Source organism: Hyla sarda, chromosome 6, assembly GCF_029499605.1.
Source record: "Hyla sarda isolate aHylSar1 chromosome 6, aHylSar1.hap1, whole genome shotgun sequence".
Taxonomy (NCBI): Eukaryota; Metazoa; Chordata; class Amphibia; order Anura; family Hylidae; genus Hyla; species Hyla sarda.
In genome coordinates, this window is record NC_079194.1 from 221,865,532 (window position 1) to 221,888,903 (window position 23,372).

Here is a 23,372-nt window from a genome sequence, read left to right on the forward strand (position 1 = left end):
CAAGTCTCAGTGGCTCTTCAGCATACCATGTGTGCAGGGCACAGCGGTGTCATGCTGTTCTTCACATGGTTTGCCTTGGCGAAAAGAGTCACACAGGGGAGGAACCGGTAAAAGTAATTCATAAAGAAATCGGAGCATGGCTTACTCCACAACAGCGGGAAGAACATCTTGCATGCGTTGCGACTGGGAAGGCTGAGCCATGCACCCTGCATGGCACACATATTCAATCTGGTTGTGAAGCAGTTCCTGAACTGTTACCCCCATTTGCAAGACATCCTCACAATTGGAATGCACTTCAGCCACTTGTACACCACAAAGCTCACCCTCCTTGAGCTGCAGTGTCAGAACGTTATCCCCAACATAGTCTGATTTGTTACATTGCCACACGTTGGAATTCCACCCTCCATATGTTGGACGGACTGTACGAACAGAGAAAAGCCATCACCAATTTCTTAATTTTCCAAGACACTATATGGTTTCCTCATGCTTCAGCCAGCTCCAGGCTGTGTCATTCAGCCACTATATGGTCTCATCATGCTGCCAACACCTCCACGCTGTGTCATTTAGCCACTGTATGGTCTCCTCATGCTGATGCCACCTCCACCCGAAACGCGTTATGACTGGCTCAATAAAACATTAAAATTACCTACTGCTCTACTCTGCCTTGGTGGTTTGTGCCTGAGAACCGTTTTTTTTTCCTTCCTCATCATTCCTGCAAGCTCAGTGATACACATGGGAGCAAATTAAACTGGACCATAAAACAAAATTAGGAGGCTGCTTGGTCTGATAAATTAACCACCAGGTGCATATGGGTCACTTACCTGGGGAAGAGATGGCAACAGGCGTGCCCTGAGAAGGCGACCAGCAGAGGCAGTGCAATGGTCTGGACAATGTTCTGTTGGGAAATCTTGGGTCCTGGCATTCATGTGGATGCTGTTGTTATACCTACCTAAAGGTTGTACAGACCAAGTCCACCCCTTCTTGGCGGCAGGATCACTAAAGGCAATGGTCTTTTCAACAGGATAATGCACCTTGACACACAGCAAAAATTATGGTTCGAAGAACAGAATAAAGAGGTCAGGCTGACTTGTTGACTAAGACCCCAGATTCCCCAGATCTCAATCTCACATCTCATAACTTACAGGCAGGGGTCAAGTCCTGGTAAAAAAAAAAGTGTGGGTACTCACCCAAGATTTCCACTCAAGGGCTGGTACTGCTAATGGGAATGGTGTTCCTTCTGTGGAAAAAGCGCAGGAACTCAGTTCCCACACGTTCCTGCAGGACTTGAGCCCTGCTTACAGGACTTAAAGGGGTATTCCAGAGAAATACTTTTTTTCTTATATCAACTGGCTCCAGAAAGTTAAACAGAATTGGGAATTACTTCTATTAAAAAATCTTAATCCTTTCAATAATTATCAGCTGCTGAAGTTGAGTTGTTGTTTTCTGTCTGACAACAGCGCTCTCTGCTGACATCTCTGCGTGTCTCGGGAACTGCACAGAGTAGAAGAGGTTTGCTAAGGTTTTTTTTTCATTGCAGAAAGGTCCCTATCCACAGAATAGAGGATACTTGGTGGTTTGGTGGATATGTGACTGTTGGGACCCTTGACAATCCTGAGACCGGAGAAAAATTCTGCACCAATATGAATGAAGAGCACCCCTCTCTATTCATTCTTTATGGGGATTCTGAAGATTACCAATCTGCTAGTTATTTCTTATGCTGTGGATAGGGGAAAACCCAGGGATACATTCGGAGGCTGAAAAAGGGGGGCTAAACTATAAAAGGCAGTACATTTAAAGGGGTATTCCAGGAAAAAAAAACATTTATATCAACCGGCTCCAGAAAGATAAACAGATTTTTAAATTACTTCTATTAAAAAATCTCAATCCTTTAAATAAATACCAGCTGCTGAAGTTGAGTTGTTGTTTTCTGTCTGGCAACAGTGCTCTCTGCTGACATCTCTGCCTGTCTCGGGAACTGCACAGAGTAGAAGAGGTTTGCTATGGGGATTTGCTTCTAAACTGGGCGGTTCCCGAGACATGTGTCATCAGAGCGCACTAAGACAGAAAAGATCAACTCAACTTCAGCAGCTCATAAGTACTGAAAGGATTACGATTTTTTAATAAAAGTTATTTACAAATCTGTTTAACTTTCTGGAGCCAGTTGATATATATATAAAAAAAAATCCTGGCTAACCCCTTTAATGTTCTGTTCAGGGAGTATTATTAGGGGTTTATAAGTGATAGAAAATTCAGTCTGGTACTGGAATGTAATATGGAGCCAGAGTCACAATGTGGAACAAATGTTTGGGTAAAAGCTGATACATAATCTGCAGTCACTTACATCGTGTGAGATACTGCAAATATCTAGCATTCTAGAAGTAAGCCTAGTGAACCCTTTTAACAGTGTTCAGAGAAGGATCATTGCAGTGAGGGAAGCTGCCATGGGTGCCAGTTAGCCTATTGCACAAATGTCATTCTGGCCTTCAGACTTGCACTTTAGTTAAGCTCTTTAGAAAACTAAATTGCTTGTTGTTATTACCTAATAGGTGTCCTACTAGAAGATCATTTGTTCTTTCAACTGATTCCTTTCAAGGCATTTAGGCCGACATTTATCATTGCCTTTAGACAGTTATTTGTGTCTAGAAAAGGCACAAAAATGGTGCAAGGCGGGTTTATTTGCGGCTTTTTTTGCGCCTTTTGGTTTACACATTTCTGCTGATTTTGAGTTGCAATCCCCTGATTTTGGCAATACACATGATATGGAAGGGTTTTATCAACTGCGCCTTTTTGTGAAACGGCACAAAAAAGTCCCAAAGCCACTGAAAAGTCTCTAAAACTACACCAGCCCAGGCTTAGCTTAGCTTTTTGGTGTATGTGGAGAGAGAAATGTTAGAAAATGTGACCTGCACAAAATTTATCAAATGCTCTTTTAATAAATTTGGTGCTTCTACACATTACAGCGCACAAAAAAAAAGGTGTACAATGATAAATGCCGGCCTAAATGTAGCATTAGAATATGCTGACACTGTATAGCCCATGCATGTGATTCCAATTAATGTTGTCTTCAATGAATGCGGCTGAAAGATCTTCAGCTGTAATTATGTGAATGACATAATGAAGAGCCGCTGCCCCTGGATACAATTCATTTACAGGTTTCCATGCTGTCAGAATACTTATCCCTACTCTCCACTCATCGGATACTATTTCACGGTTGTTGCAATGTGTCACATGATAATTGACACATAGATAGAATGTGGAATGTATGTTCACATTCTATTTTTGGGATGTTTGTCAGGACACAGTCTGAATACGTTAAAGCAAAGATATCTTTCTTGAAGCTATTACATTTGACGTTTTTTTGGGGGGGAAAAAAATCAAGGGAAGATTAAAATTTACTTGAAAGCCGATGAACATGTAATGTAGAAGGTAATATGTCGTCAAATAAAAATAAAGTACGCAAATGTGAATGAAGTCTATGGAGTAGAATACAATATCTCACATGGATACATAGTATCTTAGGACATTTATTATACTGTATTAATCATTATCTTGGACAGTTTTCCATAGAACAGGCCATTAATATTGGATTGCTGGGGTCTTACTACTGGCACACCTGCTATTGAAGCAGCTGAAGTGCTGATACAAGCACTGCAGCCCTTTAAAGGAGTACTCCACTGCTCAGCGTTTGGAACAAATTGTTACGAACGCTGGAGCCGGGAGCTCCTGATGTCATAGCCCTGCCCCCTCAATGCAAGTCTATGGGAGTGGGCGTGTCAGTCGTCACGCCCACTCCCATAGACTTGCATTGAGGGGGTGGGGCAAGACGCCACGATGGGGTGGGGCTATGACGACACAAGCTCCCGGCGTCGTCTCCAGCATTCGGAACAGTTTGTTCCAAACGCAGAGCCGTGGAGTACCCCTTTAATGATTACCTCTGATTGTCCTTGCCATACTATTTGTAGAAGTGGAAATGTGCAAGGTACTACAGCATTGTCCAATCAATTGAACAGAGACCCCATTATGTCGGTTTTTACTGCCTAGAACATGGTGCCGTTTTTGTTTCCTGTCCCACCCCCTTTTCATGACTTTGGGCCAATTGTTGTTCTTCTAAATTGAAGACTTCTGTTTTAGGGAACGAGGATAAAAAAAAACAAGTAATAAACAAGGGTAAGTATTCTGAAATGGATGAAGACATGCATATTACTTATGTTTACTGCAAAAACTGCAATCTTATTTATGTATGTACCTCACAATAAAAAATATTTATACTAGATTGAAGACTTCTTTACAGGTTCTTACCACCTATTAGCAAAGGTATATGACCAACATAGCAGCTGCATGGTCTGCTTCTGTGGTGTATACTCCCCTTTGATGGCAGACCACATTGATTATACAGAAGTGTTAACGGACTGTGATAATTATGTGCCCCCTCTTAGTATCTTCCCAGCACTCTTCATTCCATCTGCTACACATGATGATTGACACGTAGTCCCCCTTCTCTTCTCGTAGAGGTTCTGCACATATCCTATAATACACAGGCCAGATGTAATTGTCAATCAATAGATGTTGGCATCAATTGAAATGATGTCCCTACTTTCTTTACTCAAGTTTTGCAGCAGTTGGGGTGTGTATAAGACATAAGGCAGAACTACTCCCCTTGCACTGTATTATTAGGAATAATATAGGCCACCTCTGAGTTTGGAGGAAGTGGTTTACTATCCTGGTCCTTATGGCGGTTTCACAAAACAACTCCGAGCTGTAGCGTACAATATATATATATTTTTTTATTAAGAACAATTTTATTTGTACATACAAGGTCTCTATAAATAACACACCAGACAAAGAACTTGTGTTTAGAAGATTTACACTTTATATAAAATTTAGGAAAATCTTTGACGGTACAGTATATTTTCTTTCATATCTCATATGAGGATGAAACATGCACCATTTACAACACAGCATATCAGGACAAGCTTTCAATGCGAGAGATTCTTGAGACTGTCCCAAGAATAAATAGGGAGCAGACCTGCACAGTGGGGTGCACCCTCTTTTTGCTTTAAAGAGCATCTACAAACAGATCTGTAGAGCCCCTACATCATATGGACACTAGTACTCATGGCAAACAATCAAAATCTGCCTGTTCTTTCCCAGCCCAGGTAAGAAAATAATACAAGAGTCTGATTTGATAAAGGGGTTGTCACCTGCCCGATAATCTGCTGCTGTTCTGACAATTTCCATTCCCCAGGGCTCTCTGCTTCTTTCTGCTTCCAATGATGTGCCGACCCTGCAGAAAATGGCCACTCTGTTAAGAGCAGGAGAGACCGTAAGCCTTCACAATGGCGGCAGGGAACACGAGCAGGTGAGTATGCTTTATTTTGCAGCACCCAGCAAATGTTGTACCTGAACGACCCCTTTAAAGGGGCACTCCGCCCCTAGACATCTTATCCCCTATCCAAAGGATAGGGGATAAGATATCAGATCCTGCCGCTGGGGACTTCACTCCTTGCCAGATGACTAGCAATTCAGGGTGGAGGCCCGTGATGTCACGGTCATGCCCTGCTCGTGATTTCATGGCCATGTCCCCTCAATGCAAGTCTATGGGAGGGGGCAGCCATCACGCCCCCTCCCATAGACTTGAAGTGAGGGGAATTGGCCATGACTTCACGAGCCTCCAGCGCTGTACGCTGTTGTCATGGGTGACAAAATCTTTTATTCGGCATACACTTCTGATATGTCCCAAAGTTCAAGGAAGGGGTATATATACATAGAGAGAGGTGGAGGCCCCAGTATGACATTTAGTCACAGGGAAGTATACAATTGTTGTATTAACACAACTCATACAGTCATTGCCGTAAATGTTGGCACCTCTGAAATTTTTCAAGAAAATAATTTCCCACAGAAAAGGATTGCAGTAACACATGTTTTGCTATACACACGTTTATTCCCTTTGTGTGTATTGGAACTAAACCAAAAAAGGGAGAAAAAAATCAAATTGGACATAATGTTACACCAAACTCCAAAAATGGGCTGGACAAAATCATTGGAACTCTTAACTTAATATTTGGTTGCATACCCTTTGGAAAAAATAACTGAAATCATTCACTTCCTATAAACATCAATAAGCTTCTTACACCTCTCAGCCGGAATGTTGGACCACTCTTCCTTTGGAAAATGCTCCAGGTCTCTCTTATTGGAAGGGCGCCTTCTCCCAACAGCAATTTTAAGATCTCTTCACAGTTGTTCAATGGGATTTAGATCTGGACTCATTGCTGCCACTTCAGAACTCTCCAGCGCTTTCTTGCCATCCATTTCTGGGTGCTTTTTGCTGTATGTTTGGGGTCATTGTCCTGCTGGAAGACCCAAGATCTTGGAAACAAACCCAGCTTTCTGGCACTGCGCTGTACAGTGCAACCCAAAATCCGTTAGTAATCCTCATATTTCATGATGCCTTGCACAGATTCAAGGCACCCAGTGCCAGAGACTGCAAAAAAAAAACCAAAACATCATTGAATCTCCACCATATTTCACTGTAGGTACTGTGTTCTGTTTTCAGTAAACAGTAGAATGATGTGCTTTACCAAAATGCTCTATCTTGGTCTCATCTGTCCACAAGACGTTTTCCCAGAAGGATTTTGGCTTACTCAAGTTCATTTTGGCAAAATGTAGTCTTGTTTTTTTATCTCTCTGTGTCAGCAGTGGGGTCCTCCTGGGTCTCCTGCCATAGCGTTTCATTTCATTTTTTCATTTAAATGTTGACAGATAGTTTGCGCTGACACTGATGCTCCCTGAGCCTGCAGGACAGCTTGAATATCTTTGGAACTTGTTTGGGGCTGCTTATGCACCATCCGGACTATCCTGCTTTGACACTTTTCATTAATTTTTCTCTTCAGTCCACGCCCAGGGAGATTAGCTACAGTGCCATGGGTTGCAAACTTCTTGATAATGTTGCGCATTGTGGACAAAGGCAAATCTAGATCTCTGGAAATGGACTTGTAACCTTGATATTAATGATATTTTTCAACAATTTTGGTTCTCAAGTCCTCAGTCAGTTCTCTTCTCCTCTTTCTCTTATCCATGCTTAGTGTGGCACACACAGACACACAATGTAAAGAGTAAGTGAACTTCTCTCCTTTTTATCTGCTTTCAGGTGTGATTTTTATATTGCCCACACCTTGTTACTTGCCCCAGGTGAGTTTAAAGGAGCATCACATGCTTGAAACAATCATATTTTTCCACAATTTTGAAAGGGTGCCAATAATTTTGTCCAGCCCATTTTTGGAGTTTGGTGTGACATTATGTCCAATTTGCTTTTTTTTCCCTCCCTTTTTTGGTTTAGTTCCAATACACACAAAAGGAATAAACATGTGTATAGCAAAACATATGTTACTGCAATCCTTTTCTGTGAGAAATACTTCATTTTCTTAAAACATTTCAGGGGTGCCAACATTTACAGCCATGACTGTACATGACCTTAATATTTCCTAAAAGAAAAAAGTGGTGGGAAAACAACTTTCCATGTCACCTGAAGCCTTCTTCATTACACAATAATGCTGAAGTCAAGCGTGAGTCATTGTTATTCACAATAAACCCAACTGAAAGTGGTTTCTGCCAACCAATGATTGAATAAATGTTCATATATCTATAAGAAAAAAAATTGGGTGTAAATTCTCTTTGATGGTTCCTACTACACTGTGCATGTCCACATCCCTATTCGTACATAACCTCAAAAACATCAGTCAAGGGGGACGCCGAATTTTACTATTATGAAAACAATGATAATACTGAAGAGAACATATTGAATTAAGAGACTGGAAAGAATAATGTTAGCTGTGGATGAACCAATGTTAATAGAAAACCAACACGGGCCATAGAATGATATGATGTGAGCAGGTTATGTAAGTGGAACTAAGCAGCATGCCATTGAAAAAACATTCCAAATCTAGTGACGTCATCATTAAGTGGAAAGGAAAAGATGGGTAGGAATGAAATGAACAAAAGAACAAGTAACGCACACTCAGGAACATTTATGAAAACCTGCGCCCCAGAAAAGATGCAAAAATCATGGCTCTGTTATATGTTTCTACAACTGACTGCTATGATCTACACGGTTGCCATGGGTTACAGCAACTTCATCCTGGCACCAGATGTCATATATGTCCCCTATTAAATCTTCTAGTGTCCATACTCTTTCTTCTGACTTGAAAGGACGCAGTAGTGCGTGAAGCCAGCGTTCCTTAATATACCATATTACAAGCTTGACCTTCACTGTGTTCACGGAGATGGTGGACCCTTCAGAGAATTGCATGATCCATTGCCAGTTGCTGCGTTTTGAGCAGACCACTAGGGGGGATGAAAAAATACAGATTAATATTGTTTTTTTCTTTTACTTTAATGAGGACAAGAATGACATTTCTAGCTCAGGGGTCCACGGGGGGATTAACCTGCTCCTCTGCTGATCCTGGTGCCCCCCCATCAATTTTTCTCAACTTGAGTACATATGCCACTTTGTTTGCTACCATTATGGCGCCTATGGAGGCTGCATCCCTGCACAGGTTTTCACCACCCATTAAAATGGAGATGAGAATAACTTGAAATGGGCGTCAACATCTATTCAGGAGCCTCCAAAGAGTTTCCAAATGGTCTAGCGCTATGGTATATTTCCTTGTATGGAAGAAACCAATTCAGAACATGGATTCCCTTCAGACATATAATGCAGCTAGTTAATGATGTCATCTTGAGGTTGACAGGACCTGTAGATGGTCATTTCCAGGCGACATTTAGGAACGTGCCTCACATCCTTTCATCTTAGGCATTCTACTAATCTAATGGAACCATGACCTTTATTAAAATAGCCATGGTTCACATTTTACCCAGTTAAATTCATCATAGAATCTGTATTCTACAAAATTGCATTTATGAAGCCTGTCACTCCGGCCAATAAAGGCCATTTCTTTTCCCAAGATGGTAAAGCAGCTGTCAATATGATTATATTGTAGAGGCATAATCACTCACAAGGATGCCGGGGACAATGGATTGAGCTTGCTATTTACCTTGGACTGCTTGCATTTTCTGAAGACATTTGTTTTATTGTACAGATGATGAGCCAGTATAGTGGATGGTCAGTCTATGCCCTGCATCAACCGGAGATCAGAACCTAATTTAATTTAGCTCCTTTACATCTGTCAGATTTTGAAGGTTATGATATAAATTAAATCTGGGAGAAAACCTGTTATCTGTACACGACTGCATATTATCAGGCCTCTGAACATACAGCATACAGACAGCAGTGGCCGTGGCCTACAGAGCTATGCTATGGGCTCTACAACGAAGATCCGGTGGTTCAGTGTTTGACCCCTCTCCTGACGGTTATCAGAGCTACTTATCTGGAAATAAAGGGAAAACAGGGAGAACTGATTCTTATTTGGGCATCACGTTTGGGATTCAGTATGCATGAAAAGCTTTTAAGAAGTAGACAACTCCAGCCAACTTTAGGTGGTGTGTTGACTGTGTAGGCACTAGCTGCTAGAGCGTTACCCAATTTTTTAGAATCTATCAGGGAGAGAGAGTTTGAGTTGTTTTGTATGTCATTTTTTCATGTCACATTTTTTGCGAGGTTTTTTGGCAAACATTCACATCATTTATCATATTGTCTCACGGTGTACAAGGAATAATGGGCATGTCCCCAAAAACTAACAAAATGATTTCGAAACACTATTTCTCATGTTGTAAAGTGGGCTTCTAGAGGGTGGTCTATGTTCAACGTTTTTTTTTTACCCATGTGTTGTGATTTTGCATATTTTGAAAAAAAATTAACAAATTGATAGCACGGTACATGTAAAGTGGCCTACAAAAGGAAAACCCCGACCCCCCCATCCTGCAGAACTAACATTGCTCAAACAAAAAACATGCAAAATAGTCCACTGACGAGTAAAAAATTAGTTATAAATCTCACTTTGTTTTAACTTTACCCTGCCTCTTCTGTAATATCAAAGTCTTGAAGTAGTTTTTTTCCTGCTTAAAGAAGAGGTATCCTGGGAAAAAACTTATGCCTATCTGCAGGATAGGGGATAAGTTTTAGATCTTGAGGGGTCCAACTGCTGGGGCCCCTTGTGATCTCCTGTATGGAGCCCTGGTTCTCCACCACAGCGGTGCGTCACAATCCCTGCCCGAAGCGGGGGCCGCTAAGTCCCCCCCATATAGCTATAAGGGGGAGCCGTTTGGCTATCTTCTGCTCTCCCATAGAGCAATATGGAAGGACCGTGACAGCCCCTGCTACAGGCGGGGGTCATGACAAGCAGCTGTGGAGGAGAGTCGGGGCTCCATATAGAAGATCGCAGGGGGCCCCAGCAGTTGGACCCCTCTCGATCTAAAACTTATCCCCTATCCTGCAACACATTTTTTTCCATATTTCTCCTTTAATCGCTTAACCTGTTGGGGACGAAGGGCGTATGCATACCCCCTTTCGTCCTGGTACTTAAGGACGAAGGGCGTATCCATACGCCCGTGGGAATTTCGGTCCCCGCCGCGCACCGGGCAGGGACCGGGCCGGGGTGACTGCTGATATCTATCAGCAGGCACCCCGTGCAAATGCCCAGGGGGGTCATTAGACCCCCCCCATGTCGGCGATCGGCGCAAATCGCAAGTGAATTCACACTTGCAAAATGCACAAGTGTGACCCGGAATAGAAGGGGGATCGCGGGTGTCTAAGACACCCACGATCCCCCTAAAGCGATAGGAGTGAGGTGGCAGGGTTGCCACCCCTCCTATCTCTGCTATTGGTGGTCTAGACGCGACCACCAATAGCAGATCAGGGGCGGAGGGGTTTACTTTCGTTTTCCCCGTCCTGCCCTTCCACAATAGGCGGGGCAGAACGGGGAAAGAGGACCGGGCGCCGACGTCCACTTACCCCTCCGGAGGCTGCGGAGCGACGGGGATCAGCGGGCGGCGACGGAGATCTGCGGCGGCGTGCGGCAGAAGAGGACGGCTCCCGGATGCGACGGAAGCCGGTGAGTAGTTGCATAGCAACATCTAGAGGACTACAGTCTGAGACCACTATAGTGGTCTCTAGACTGTAGCCCTCCAGATGTTGCAAAACTACAACTCCCAGCATGCCAAGACAGCTGTTTGCTGTGTGGGCATGCTGGAATTTGTAGTTTTGCAACAGCTGGAGGTCTGCAGTTTAGAGACCACTGCACAGTGATCTCTATACTGCCCTCTAGATCTTGCAAAACTACAACTCCTAGCATGCCCACACAATTGTTTGCTGTCTGTGCATGCTGGGAGTTGTAGTTTTGCAACATCTGGAGGTCCACAGTTTGGAGATCACTGTTCAGTGGTCTCTAAATTGTAGCACTCCAGATGTTGCAAAACTACAAATTCCAGCATGCCCACACAGAAAACAGCTGTCTCGGCATGCTGGGAGTTGTAGTTGCGTACCTCTAGCTGTTGCATAACTACATCTCCCAGCATGCCCTTCTGTGATCAGTCATGCTGGGAATTGTAGTTTTGCAACAGCTGGAGGCACACTGGTTGGAAAATACTGAGTTAGGTAACAGAACCTAACTCAGTATTTTCCAACCAGTGTGCCTCCAGCTGTTGCAAAACTACAACTCCCAGCATGTACTGACAGACCGTGCATGCTGGGAGTTGTAGTTTTGAAACAGCTGGAGCCCCCCCCCCATGGGCGGGTTTACAGCAAGTTTCCTGCTTCAAGTATGAGCTGCGGCAAATTTTCGCCACAGCTCAAACTCCTAGCGGGACCCTCACCGTAACCCGCCAGTGCGAATGTACCCTAAAAACACTACACTGCACTAACACCTAATAAAGAGTAAAACACTACATAAACACCCCCTTACACACCCCCTTACACTGTATTGTACGGCAGTGTTTCCAAAACGGAGCCTCCAGCTGTTGCAAAACAACAACTCACAGCATTTCCGGACAGCCACTGACTGTCCAGGCATGCTGGGAGTTTAGCAACAGCTGGAGGCACCCTGTTTGGGAATCACTGGCGTAGAATACCCCTATGTCCACCCCTATGCAATCCCTAATTTAGTCCTCAAATGCACATGGTGCTCTCTCACTTTGGAGCCCTGTCGTATTTCAAGGAAACAGTTTAGGGCCACATATGGGGTATTTCCGTACTCGGGAGAAATTGCACTACAAATTTTGGGGGGCTTGTTCTCCTTTTACCCCTTATGAAAAGGAAAAGTTGGGGTCTACACCAGCCTGTTAGTGTAAAAAAAATTTTTTTACACTAACATGCTGGTGTTGCCCTTTACTTTTTATTTTCACAAGAGGTAAAAGGAAAAAAAGACCCCCAAAATTTGTAACGCAATTTCTCCTGAGTACAGAAATACCCCATATATGGGCGTAAAATGCTCTGCGGGCGCACAACAAGGCTCAGGAGTGAGAGCGCACAGTGTACATTTGAGGTCGAAATTGGTGATTTGCACAGGGGTGGCTGATTTTACAGCGGTTCTGACATAAACCTCAAAAAATAAATACCCACATTTGACCCCATTTTGGAAACTACACCCCTCATGTAATGTAATAAGGGGTACAGTGAGCATTTACGGCCCCACAAGTGTCTGACAGATTTTTGGAACAGTGATCAGTGAAAATGAAAAATGCTATTTTTTTGTTTGCACAGCCCACTGTTCCAAAGATCTGTCAAACGCCAGTAGGGTGTAAATGCTCACTGTACCCCTTATTACATTCCGTGAGGGGTGTAGTTTCCAAAATGGGGTTACATGTGGGGGGTCCACTGTTCTGGCACCACGGGGGGCTTTGTAAATGCACATGGCCCCCGACTTCCATTCCAAACAAATTATCTCTCTAAAAGCTCAATGGCGCTCCTTCTCTTCTGAGCATTGTAGTTCGCTTGCAGTACACTTGACGTAAAACATGGGGTATTTCCATACTCAGAAGAAATGGGGTTACAAATTTTGGGGGGCATTTTCTCCTATTACCCTTTGTAAAAAAGTAAAATTTGGGGAAAAACCAGCATTTTAGTGGAAAAATATTTTTTTTCATTTACACATCCGACTTTACAAAAAGTTGTCAAACACCTGAGGGGTGTTAAGGCTCACTGCACCCCTTGTTACGTTCCTTGAGGGGTGTCGTTTCCATAATAGTGTGCGATGTGGGGGGGTTTGCTGTCCTGGCACCATAGGGGCTTCCTAAATGGGACATGCCCCCCAAAAACCATTTCAGAAAAACTCACTCTCCTAAATCCCATTGTTGCTCCTTCGCTTCTAAGCCCTCTAGTGCACCCGCCGAACATTTGACATACACATAGGAGGTATTTTCTTACTCGAGAGAAATTGGGTTACAAATTTTGAGAGGATCTTTTTCCTTTTACCCTTTGTAAAAATTCAAAAACTGGGTCTACAAGAACATGCGAGTGTAAAAGAATGAAGATTTTGAAATTTCTCCTTCACTTTGCTGCTATTCCTGTGAAACACCTAAAGGGTTAACACACTGACTGAATATCATTTTGAATACTTTGAGGGGTGCAGTTTTTATAATGGGGTCATTTATGGGGTATTTCTAACCAGAAGACCCTTCAAATCCACTTCAAACCTGAACTGGTCCCTGAAAAATTCCGATTTTGAAAATTTTGCGAAAAATTGGAAAATTGTTGCTGAACTTTGAAGTCCTCTGATGTTTTCCAAAAGTAAAAACTCATCAATTTTATGATGCAAACATAAAGTAGACATATTGTATATGTGAATCAATATATAATTTATTTGGAATATCCATATTCCTTATAAGCAGAGAGCTTCAAAGTTAGAAAAATGCAAAATTTTCACATTTTTCATGACATTTTTGAATTTTTCACCAAGAAATGATGCAAGTATCGCCGAAAATTTACAACTAACATAAAGTAGAATATGTCACGAAAAAACAATCTCGGAATCAAATTTATAAGTAAAAGCATCCCAGAGTTATTAATGCTTAAAGTGACAGTGGTCAGATTTGCAAAAAATGCTCCCGTCCTTAGGGTCATAATGGGCTCCATCCCCAAGGGGTTAAGGACACAGCCCATTATGACCTTAAGGACCAGAGCATTTTTTCCACATCTGACCACTGTAACTTTAAGCATTAATAATTCTGGGATGCTTTTCCTAATCATTCTGATTCAGAGAATGTTTTTTCGTGACAAATTCTACTTTATGGGCATTTCAAATACATTTTATATCGATTCACATATACAATACATCTACTTTATGTTTGCATCATAAAGTTGACATGTTTTTACTTTTGGCAGACATCAGAGGTCCTCTATTTTCAGCAGCAATATTCTAATTTTTCACAAAATTTTTCAGGGACCAGTTCAGTTTTAAAGTGGATTTGAGGGGCCTTCATATTAGAAACACATATATGACCATAAATGACCCCATTATAAAAACTAAACCCTTCAAAGTATTCAAAATGACATTCAGAAAGTTTGTTAACCCTTTAGGTGTTTCACAGGAATAGCAACAAAGTGAAGGAAAAAATTCAAAATCTTCATTTTTTACACTTGCATGTTCCTGTAGACCCAGTTTTTTTATTTTTACAAGGGGTAAAAGGGGAAAAAGCCCCCAAAATGTGTAACCCAATTTCTCTCGAGTAAGGAAATACCTCATATGTGGATGGTAAGTGCTCTGTGGGTGCAGTAGAGGGCTCAGAAGGGAAGGAGAGACAATGGAATTTTCAAGAGTGAATTTTGCTGAAATGGTTTTTGGGGGCATGTCGCATTTAGGAAGCTCCTATGGTGCCAGAACAGCAAAAATAAAAACCACATGGCATACTATTTTGGAAACTACACGCCTCAAGGAACATAACAAGGGATCCAGTGAGCCTTAACACCACACAGGTGTTTGACGACTTTTCGGTAAAGTCGGATGTGTAAATAAAAATGTTTCGGTTTCTTTTCCGCTAAAATGCATTTTTCCCCCCAAAATTTAAAATTTTTACAAGAGGTAATAGGAGAAACTGCCCCCCAAAATTTGTAACCCCATTTCTTCTAAGTATGGAAATACCCCATATGTGGACGTCATGTGCTCTGCGGGCGCACTACAATGCTCAGAAGAGTCACATTTGGCTTTTCAAGAGAGAATTTTGCAGATTTTTTTGGGGGGGAGCAGGTTGCATTTAGGAAGCCACTATGGTGCCAGAAGAGAAAAAAAAAAAAAAAAAAAACTCACATGGAATACTATTTTAAAAACTACACCCCTCAGGGAACGTAACAAGCAGTACAGTGAGCCTTAACACCCCACAGGTGTTTGATAAACGTTCATTAAAGTGGGATGTGAAAAAGAAAATTTGGATTTTTGACACTAAAATGCTGGGGTTACCTCAAATTTTTCATTTTTACAAGTGGTAACAGGAGAAAATGTCCCCCACAATTTGTAAATACATTTCTTTGGAGCCAACAGCTGTCTGGGAATGGAGGGAGCTGTAGTTTTGCGACAGCTGGAGGTCTACAGTTAGGAGATCACTGTTCTAGGTAAGCAAACAATGACATTCTTTTAAACATTGCAGAAGAGTCCCGTCGTTTACCTTAACCCCATAACCCCTTAAGGACTCAGGGTTTTTCAGTTTTTGCACTTTCGTTTTTTCCTCCTTACCTTTTAAAAATCATAACCCTTTCAATTTTCCACCTAAAAATCCATATTATGGCTTATTTTTTGCGTCGCCAATTCTACTTTGCAGTGACATTAGTAATTTTACCCAAAAATGCACGGCGAAACGGGAAAAAAATCATTCTTCGACAAAATCGAAGAAAAAACGCAATTTTGTAAATTTTGGGGGCTTCCGTTTCTACGTAGTACATTTTTCAGTAAAAATTACACCTTATCATTATTCTGTAGGTCCATACGGTTAAAATGATACCCTACTTATATAGGTTTGATTTTGTCGCACTTCTGGAAAAAATCATAACCACATGCAGGAAAATTAATACGTTTAAAAATGTCATCTTCTGACCCCTATAACTTTTTTTATTTTTCCACGTACAGGGTGGTATGAGAACTGATTTTTTGCGCCGTGATCTGAAGTTTTTATCGGTATGATTTTTGTTTTGATCGGACTTTTTGATCACTTTTTATTCATTTTTTAATGGTATAAAAAGTGACCAAAAATGCGCTTTTTTTGACTTTGGAATTTTTTGCGCGTACGCCATTGACCGTGCGGTTTAATTAATGATATATTTTTATAGTTCGGACATTTACGCACGCGGCGATACCACATATGTTTATTTTTTTTTTTTTTACACTGTTTTATTTTTTTTATGGGAAAAGGGGGGTGAATCAAACTTTTATTAGGGAAGGGGTTAAATGACCTTTATTAACACTTTTTTTTCCCTTTTTTTTTGCAGTGTTATAGGTCCCATAGGGACCTATAACACTGCATGCACTGATCTTTTACACAGATCACAGGCGTGTATTAACATGCCTGTGATCAGTGTTATCGGCGCTTGACTGCTCCTGCCTGGATCTCAGGCACGGAGCAGTCATTCACCGATCGGACAACGAGGAGGCAGGTAAGGGCCCTCCCGGTGTCCTGCAAGCTGTTCGGGATGCCGCAATTTCACCGCGGCGGTCCCGAACAGCCCGACTGAGCAGCCGGGTCACTTTCACTTTCACTTTAGAAGCGGCGGTCAGCTTTGACCGCCGCTTCTAAAGGGTTAATACCGCACATCGCCGCGATCGGCGATGTATGGTATTAGCCGCGGGTCCCGGCCGTTGATGAGCGCCGGGACCGACGCGATATGATGCGGGATACGCCCTGCGTCGTTAAGGGGTTAAGGACACATGACGTACTGGAACGTCATGTGTCCGCTCCCGATCTATAACCCGGGGCCACACGGTGCCGCGCGCTATTAACCCTTTAGACGCGGCATTCAAAGTTGAACGCCGCGCCTAAAGTGAAAGTATGCCGGTTAGCTCAGTGGGCTGTTCGGGACAGCCGTGGCAAAATCGTGGCATCCCAAACAGCTTACAGGACAGCAGGAGGATCCCTACCTGCCTCCTCGCTGTCCGATCGCCGAATGACTGCTCAGTGCCTGAGATCCAGGCATAAGCAGTCAAGCGGCAGAATCATCGATCACTGGTTTCCTATGAGAAACCAGTGATCACTGTAAAAGATCAGTGTGTGCAGTGTTATAGGTCCCTATGGGAGCTATAACACTGCAAAAAAAAGTGAAAAAAAAGTGAATAAAGATTATTTAACCCCGGTCAATGGCGTGCGCACAAAAAAAATCCAAAGTCCAAAATAGTGCATTTTTGGTCACTTTTTATATCATGAAAAAATGAAGTCCTATCAATGCAAAAATGGTACAGCTAAAAACTTCAGATCACGGTGCAAAAAATGAGCGCTCATACCACCCCATACGCGCAAAAATAAAAAAAGTTATAGGGGTCAGAAGATGACAATTTTAAACGTATAAATTTTCCTGCATCATTTTATCATTTTATCATTTTAATTGTATGGACCTACAGAATAAAGATAAGGTGTCATTTTTACCGAAAAATGTACTACGTAGAAACGGAAGCACCCAAAAGTTACAAAACAATGTTTGTTTTTCAATTTTTACAATGATTTATTTTCCGTTTCGCCTTAGATTTTTGGGCAAAATGACTGACGTCATTACAAAGTAGAATTGGTGGTGCAAAAAATAAGCCATCATATGGATTTTTAGGTGCAAAATTGAAAGAGTTATGATTTTTTAAAGGCAAGGAGGAAAAAACGAAAATGCAAAAACGGAAAAACCCTCAGTCCTTAAGGGGTTAATATTCTGCTGCATTGTGCACACGACCGAATTTCCGTAGCAGATGTTTTCACTGCGGAAATTCTGATTCTGCCCTCTGCCGAAAGAGTGCATAAGTTAATTCTTTTGGTGAAACCCGTTTGGAAATTCACTGCCATCTATTGAGATGTCGCATTTCTAAGTGGTCCTAGTGTCGGCAGAACATGCTATTTATTGAATGTTTGCCCTAATACCTTAATACTCCAGCTTTCAGATTTCTGGGAATTTCAGAGACCCGACCCCTTTCACTTGTGGCATTGTTTTTACATAGAATGTACCTTATTTTACTAATCCTAGACAATTCCCTCAATGAAAAAGGGGTTTCTGATCAGACAGGTCATATATATTATTTGGTATGGACTAAGAGCGTTGTCCCCCAACAGAGGTGTAAGGCTGGGTTCACATATGTCCGGTGAAAAAGGGGTTTCTGATCAGACAGGTCATATATGTTATTTGGTATGGACTAAGAGCATTATCCCCCAGCAGAGGTGTAAGGCTGGGTTCACCTACGTCCGGTATAGCCTAAATCTCAACGCAACTGATGCCACAACTGATGACAACATGCATCAGTTGTCATCGGCTGTTTAGCATCCGGTATCCATTGTTTCTGGATGCCGGACAGGGGAACGCAACAACCTATCTGGTGCTGTCCGACAAGTACAACCATCTAGTGTCCAAATTGAGACCCGGATGATTGTGAACTGTCTCATTCAAATAAATGAGATCAGTTCTAGAATCAGTTTCACGACGGAGGGAAACACTGCCGGACACCAAAAATACGTGAACCCAGCCTTACTTGAAGATTCAAGGTCTCAAATGTTTCCTCATTTGGAAAGACTTTCTAGGCCCCCTCGGGCTCCAAGGCTCAGATGCAACCGCACCCTCTTCACCCCCTATAGTTATGCCCCTCTCAATGAGGGGTTCTGTACCTGGTTCTCCCAATTTATATATTTTCCTATTAAACCCATGTTTGGAATAGGTTTCAGAGTTTGCTGGTTACGGAGTTTAGTCGCTGTAACATGAATGACAAGCTGTAAGGAATATTTACCACACGCTGTGACAGTTTGCAGTCACCCTCCACTTGCGCTCAATGCTACAACAGCTCTGAGGTCTCCAGAGACATAGGACAAGATTTATTTTTCAAATACAGTAGATATTTCCATACAATACATTCAGCTGATTCTAGAAACTCATCTCCGGTCACTGAACTTTTTGTTGTAAACCAGCTTCAGGCTGCGTATAGTAATTTAAGGTTCACATTCTACCACTCCGGGCTTATCCATGTGGAAATAATAGGAGAATGCTCAGCTTCAGGTGCAACATTGGATATATACGGATAGATGGAGAAAAAAACAAAACAAAAAGATCTCCACAGATAGAATGGAATTTGGAAATGTGGCCACTTTAGTTGTGGGTCCTATGGTAAAATCTAGTGCACCTTTAAACTCAGTATTACTTTTACAATTGGTTTCCCTTAAACTTCTAATCTTTCGGTTCTGCAGCTTGCAAGTATATATAATACAATAAGAGCTGCTCAATGTCCTCATTCCATTAGACAGATACAGCTGGAGCCATAAGTTTCCATATACCGTACCTTACGTAAAACTCAGTTTTTCACAGTTCCTAACATTTATTCCTTGTACACATTCCCTCTCTTAAGTTAGTTCAGATATTTTTCGAGAATGTGAAAGTTCAGTATAACACTATAGAATAAAATACTATTATTCCTTCATTCACATTCCTAGTAACTCATATACAGTATGTAGTTAGCACTGCCTTCATGCTATGCTCATATGATAACAATCGTGGAAAGGTATGCCGATGTATATCGCAGTGTATTTGTGCAGGGTTAATGGGGTTTAATGGACAATAAATAGTCCATTAGTCCAATTTTAAGCATCTACCACTATTTTATGGGACTCAAAAGTGCTTCTGTCTGTCTCCTGAAGACTGAAGACTCAGATCACTCTTGTCATGCCTTTTCGGTAAAATGTATGCGCACCTGAGAATGAAAGAGTAAACCAACTGAGAACAGGAACAGGTGTAAGTTATTATAATATATATACAGTGTTGCCTAACATGTTGGAAAGTTGTTAGATCCTAATGTATTTACATTCAGAGCTGCACTCAATATTTTGGCTGGTTGCTACATAAATTACAGTGCATTGGTTTATTGCTGTTAAACTTATGGGGCAATTAGAAGAATTGAAGTACTGCTCTAGATGAAAGTGGGGTAAAATAACATATCTCCTATCTGCATGACAGTGCCTGATCACGGGGGTCCATCCTCTGGGAGCCCCACAATTTCCATAATGGAGTCCCATGTGTCCTTTTTAAATGGATCAGCGTGTTGGAATGCAGTCCATGCACACATGTCTATGGCAGCACTGGAGATACCCAAGTGCTGTACTCCTGTATCTCTGGCGCTCCCATAGACAGTGCATAGATCTCTTGCTCCATGCATAGGTAGAGACAAGGCCTCGTTCTGGACAATGTAGGGTGTCCAAGCAGTACAAAAGTATCTGCAAAATGTTTACAACAAAAGTTTAGGAAGCTGCAAGTTACAGTAAATACTTTGCCCATAGCTACATATCAGAAGCAGCTCGCTACAGCTTAGTCCTATTTAAGTAAGGTTAGGTTCATGTTTGTGTTGGAGCTCCATTGGGGGCCTCTGCCGCAAATTCCATTTGAGGCTGGAAAACAGAGATGAATGGTCCATTGCACAATGGACACCAAAGAATCCTGAAAGATCCTGGGGTCTGTCGGGTTACTATCTGGAGTCCATTATTTTGTAAGATTTTACCAAACACGTGTGTACCTAGCCTAAATTGGACTGAGCTATCTGTTGTAGCAGGCACAGCCTCTACCCTGTGCGTGGCAATGAAGAGCCTGCAACACACTCCTAATATTGCTACAATCAGCTGACTAGTAGGGGTGCCAGGAACCCTGCTGATCCAATACAAGAGAACTGGAAAAAAAACAGGAACTGGAACTAGAAAAAAAGAAGGTAAGAGGTATATAAAAATAGTTGTGTGGAGTATGTTACATTGCATATGTAGGCAGTTCCTGTTATCACTTCAGCACAATAAACATGATCTGTACCTAATGAAAGGCTGTGAAAGTGATTCACTCTCAGACACCATAGTGTTTTCATTTACGTTAATCTGAAATCCGTGGGACAGATATACTAGCATGTTCCACACATAATGAGAGATTTCCAGGCCTTTAAAATTAATGGCCTATCCTTAGGACATTAAAGGGGAACTCTGCTGCCCCAGCTTTTGGAATGTTTTGTTCCGAACGGTGGGTGCAGGAGGCAATGGGTCATGATGTCATGGCCACGCCCCATGTGGTGCCACGCCCCACCCCCTCAATACAATTCTAGACTAGCATTGAGGGGGTGAGGTGTGACGTCACGAGGGGCATGCTCAAGAAGTTACAACTCCCACCGCCTGCACAAACATTCTAAACGAACACCGGGTGCTGCACAGAGATCGCGGGGGTCCCAGCTGCTGGACCCCCTGATCAGACATCTTATCCCCTATCCTTTGGATAGGGGAAAAGATGTCTAGAGGCAGAGTACCCTTTTAATATTAAATCAATCCTACTCTTAGCATCACTGCCAGTCAGCTGTTGGAAGGGTCTGTCCCAGTCCGACATGTAGTAGCGACCGTAACCCAGCAGTCCAGTTGCGACTGTGACCACTTGTGGTTGGGTGCAATGTGACCCCACTTACTGAGCTTAGGTGGGATGCAGCATGATTCACACATTGTGACACAGCAATCTTTGGTCATGCGACCATTCGCAGCCATTATCACCATTTAGTTCTATCATTACACTGCTCAATATAGCATGGGTTTGTATTTTAGGTAGTAGCTTTGCCTAGTATTGAAAATTAGTCCAATTCATTCAAGGGGGTAAAACTGTAGTGATTTGTAATACTGGGCACCTGGTCACAGCCACCACTAAAAGTGAAAAGCTATGCCTTGTGTACAATCAAGGGGATGCTGAGATTGCTGGAAACAGCTGACCAGTGGGAGTGCCAAGAGTTACAACAATCATGGGGGTAATCCCTACATATATAGTTGCTCCCAAAAACAGGACTCTATTCACTTCAATGAAAGTGAGCTGCAATACCACACACAAACTGAGAACAAGAGTGGTGCTGTTTCTCGAAGAAAGCAGATCTTTCTGGTCATGGATAACGCCTTTAATTGTTGCATGATGATAAAAGCCAAGTCAAAGCTAAAGTCAATATGACATCTCTCCAAGCTATTTGAGCCCATGTTTCCAAAATTGGAACCCGTGTTTTCCCTTTATGCAGTTTAGTAGTGAATGACACCACATTTTAGACAGAAATGACAATGGGCTAAGAACTTATTGCCTTATCTGAGTCAGAGGCAGCATTCCTAATACTTTTATATTTTTTAAGCTCAAAGGGTTCATGCTTTCCAGGCAAAAAGGTTTCTTAAAACTCAAACTTGTTCAAAAATACTGAACTTTAAATACTTGTTATAAACTTAAAAATTCAACTTTGTGTAATGACAGAGGGCCTCCTATTTTATCAGAAGCCTAAAATATTATGTAAGCATTAGACAAAAATTACGAGACAGAAAGAGTACAAGAGAAGAAAGCATTAGGCTGGTGCCAATCTTACCTCGACAAGTGGATGCCAGTGGGCGATGGGCTTTCGTGGATAGGACAGCATTTCGCTCCAATGTTCACGACCCAAGCTCTCTGCGTCGTTGCCTACTTGACATATCCCAATGACCTCATTGTGACCTACACTGTGAAAATGTTAAATAATGTTTTTTCTGTATGAAATACATTGAAACAATTCACATCCATAAAACATTTAAACAAACAGTTTTGATGGTTAAAACATAAACATTATGCTAAAAAATATGTTAGTACTAAGGCAGTAAAGGGAATTCTAAGAATACTGGAATTGTCCTGACTGGGGATGAGGTGCAATGCCCGATACAACCCATGGACAGTTTTGGTGTCACGCCCCATCCATTCCTGTCTATGGGAGGGGGCATGACGGCCCATAGACATGAATGGAGGGGGTGTGGCCGTGACATCACATCCCCGTTTCAGAGGCAGTGCCTGGCACAGAATGCCGAGCAGCGGGACCCCTGCGATCATACATCTTATCCCCTATCTGTTGGATAGAGGATAATATGTATAAAGCCAGAATGCCCATTTAGGCAGGTTTCCTGTGGCTTTAATACTAATGGCCCATGAATTTTCAATTGGTGGGGGTCTAGCTCCTGGCAACCTCACCGATCAACTACACTGCTCAAAAAAATAAAGGGAACACTAAAATAACACATCCTAGATCTGATTGAATGAACTAATCATATGAAATACTTTCGTCTTTACATAGTTGAATGTGCTGACAAACAAAATCACACAAAAATTATCAATGGAAATCAAATTTATCAACCCATGGAGGTCTGGATATGGAGTCACACTCAAAATTAAAGTGGAAAACCACACTACAGGCTGATCCAACTATGATGTAATGTCCTTAAAACAAGTCAAAATGAGGCTCAGTAGTGTATTTGGCCTC

General features: G+C 42.1%; 1 protein-coding gene across 2 annotated transcripts in view; it reads right to left on the reverse strand.

The window, feature by feature from the left end:
* Positions 1 to 5,955: 5,955 nt before the first annotated feature.
* The window catches only part of SYT9 (synaptotagmin 9), a 289,127-nt gene continuing 271,710 nt past the window's right edge, over positions 5,956 to 23,372 (reverse strand). Inside the window, exons 6-7 of one of the 2 annotated variants that reach the window (XM_056526597.1) lie at positions 22,455 to 22,584; positions 5,956 to 8,340 (exon numbers count right to left, since the gene is read on the reverse strand). In XM_056526597.1, coding sequence (XP_056382572.1) covers positions 8,272 to 8,340; positions 22,455 to 22,584 — 199 coding nt within the window. In that variant the 3' untranslated portion in view covers positions 5,956 to 8,271. The remainder of the gene's footprint in view (positions 8,341 to 22,454; positions 22,585 to 23,372) is intronic. The other variant, XR_008845234.1, reaches the window with a different exon arrangement.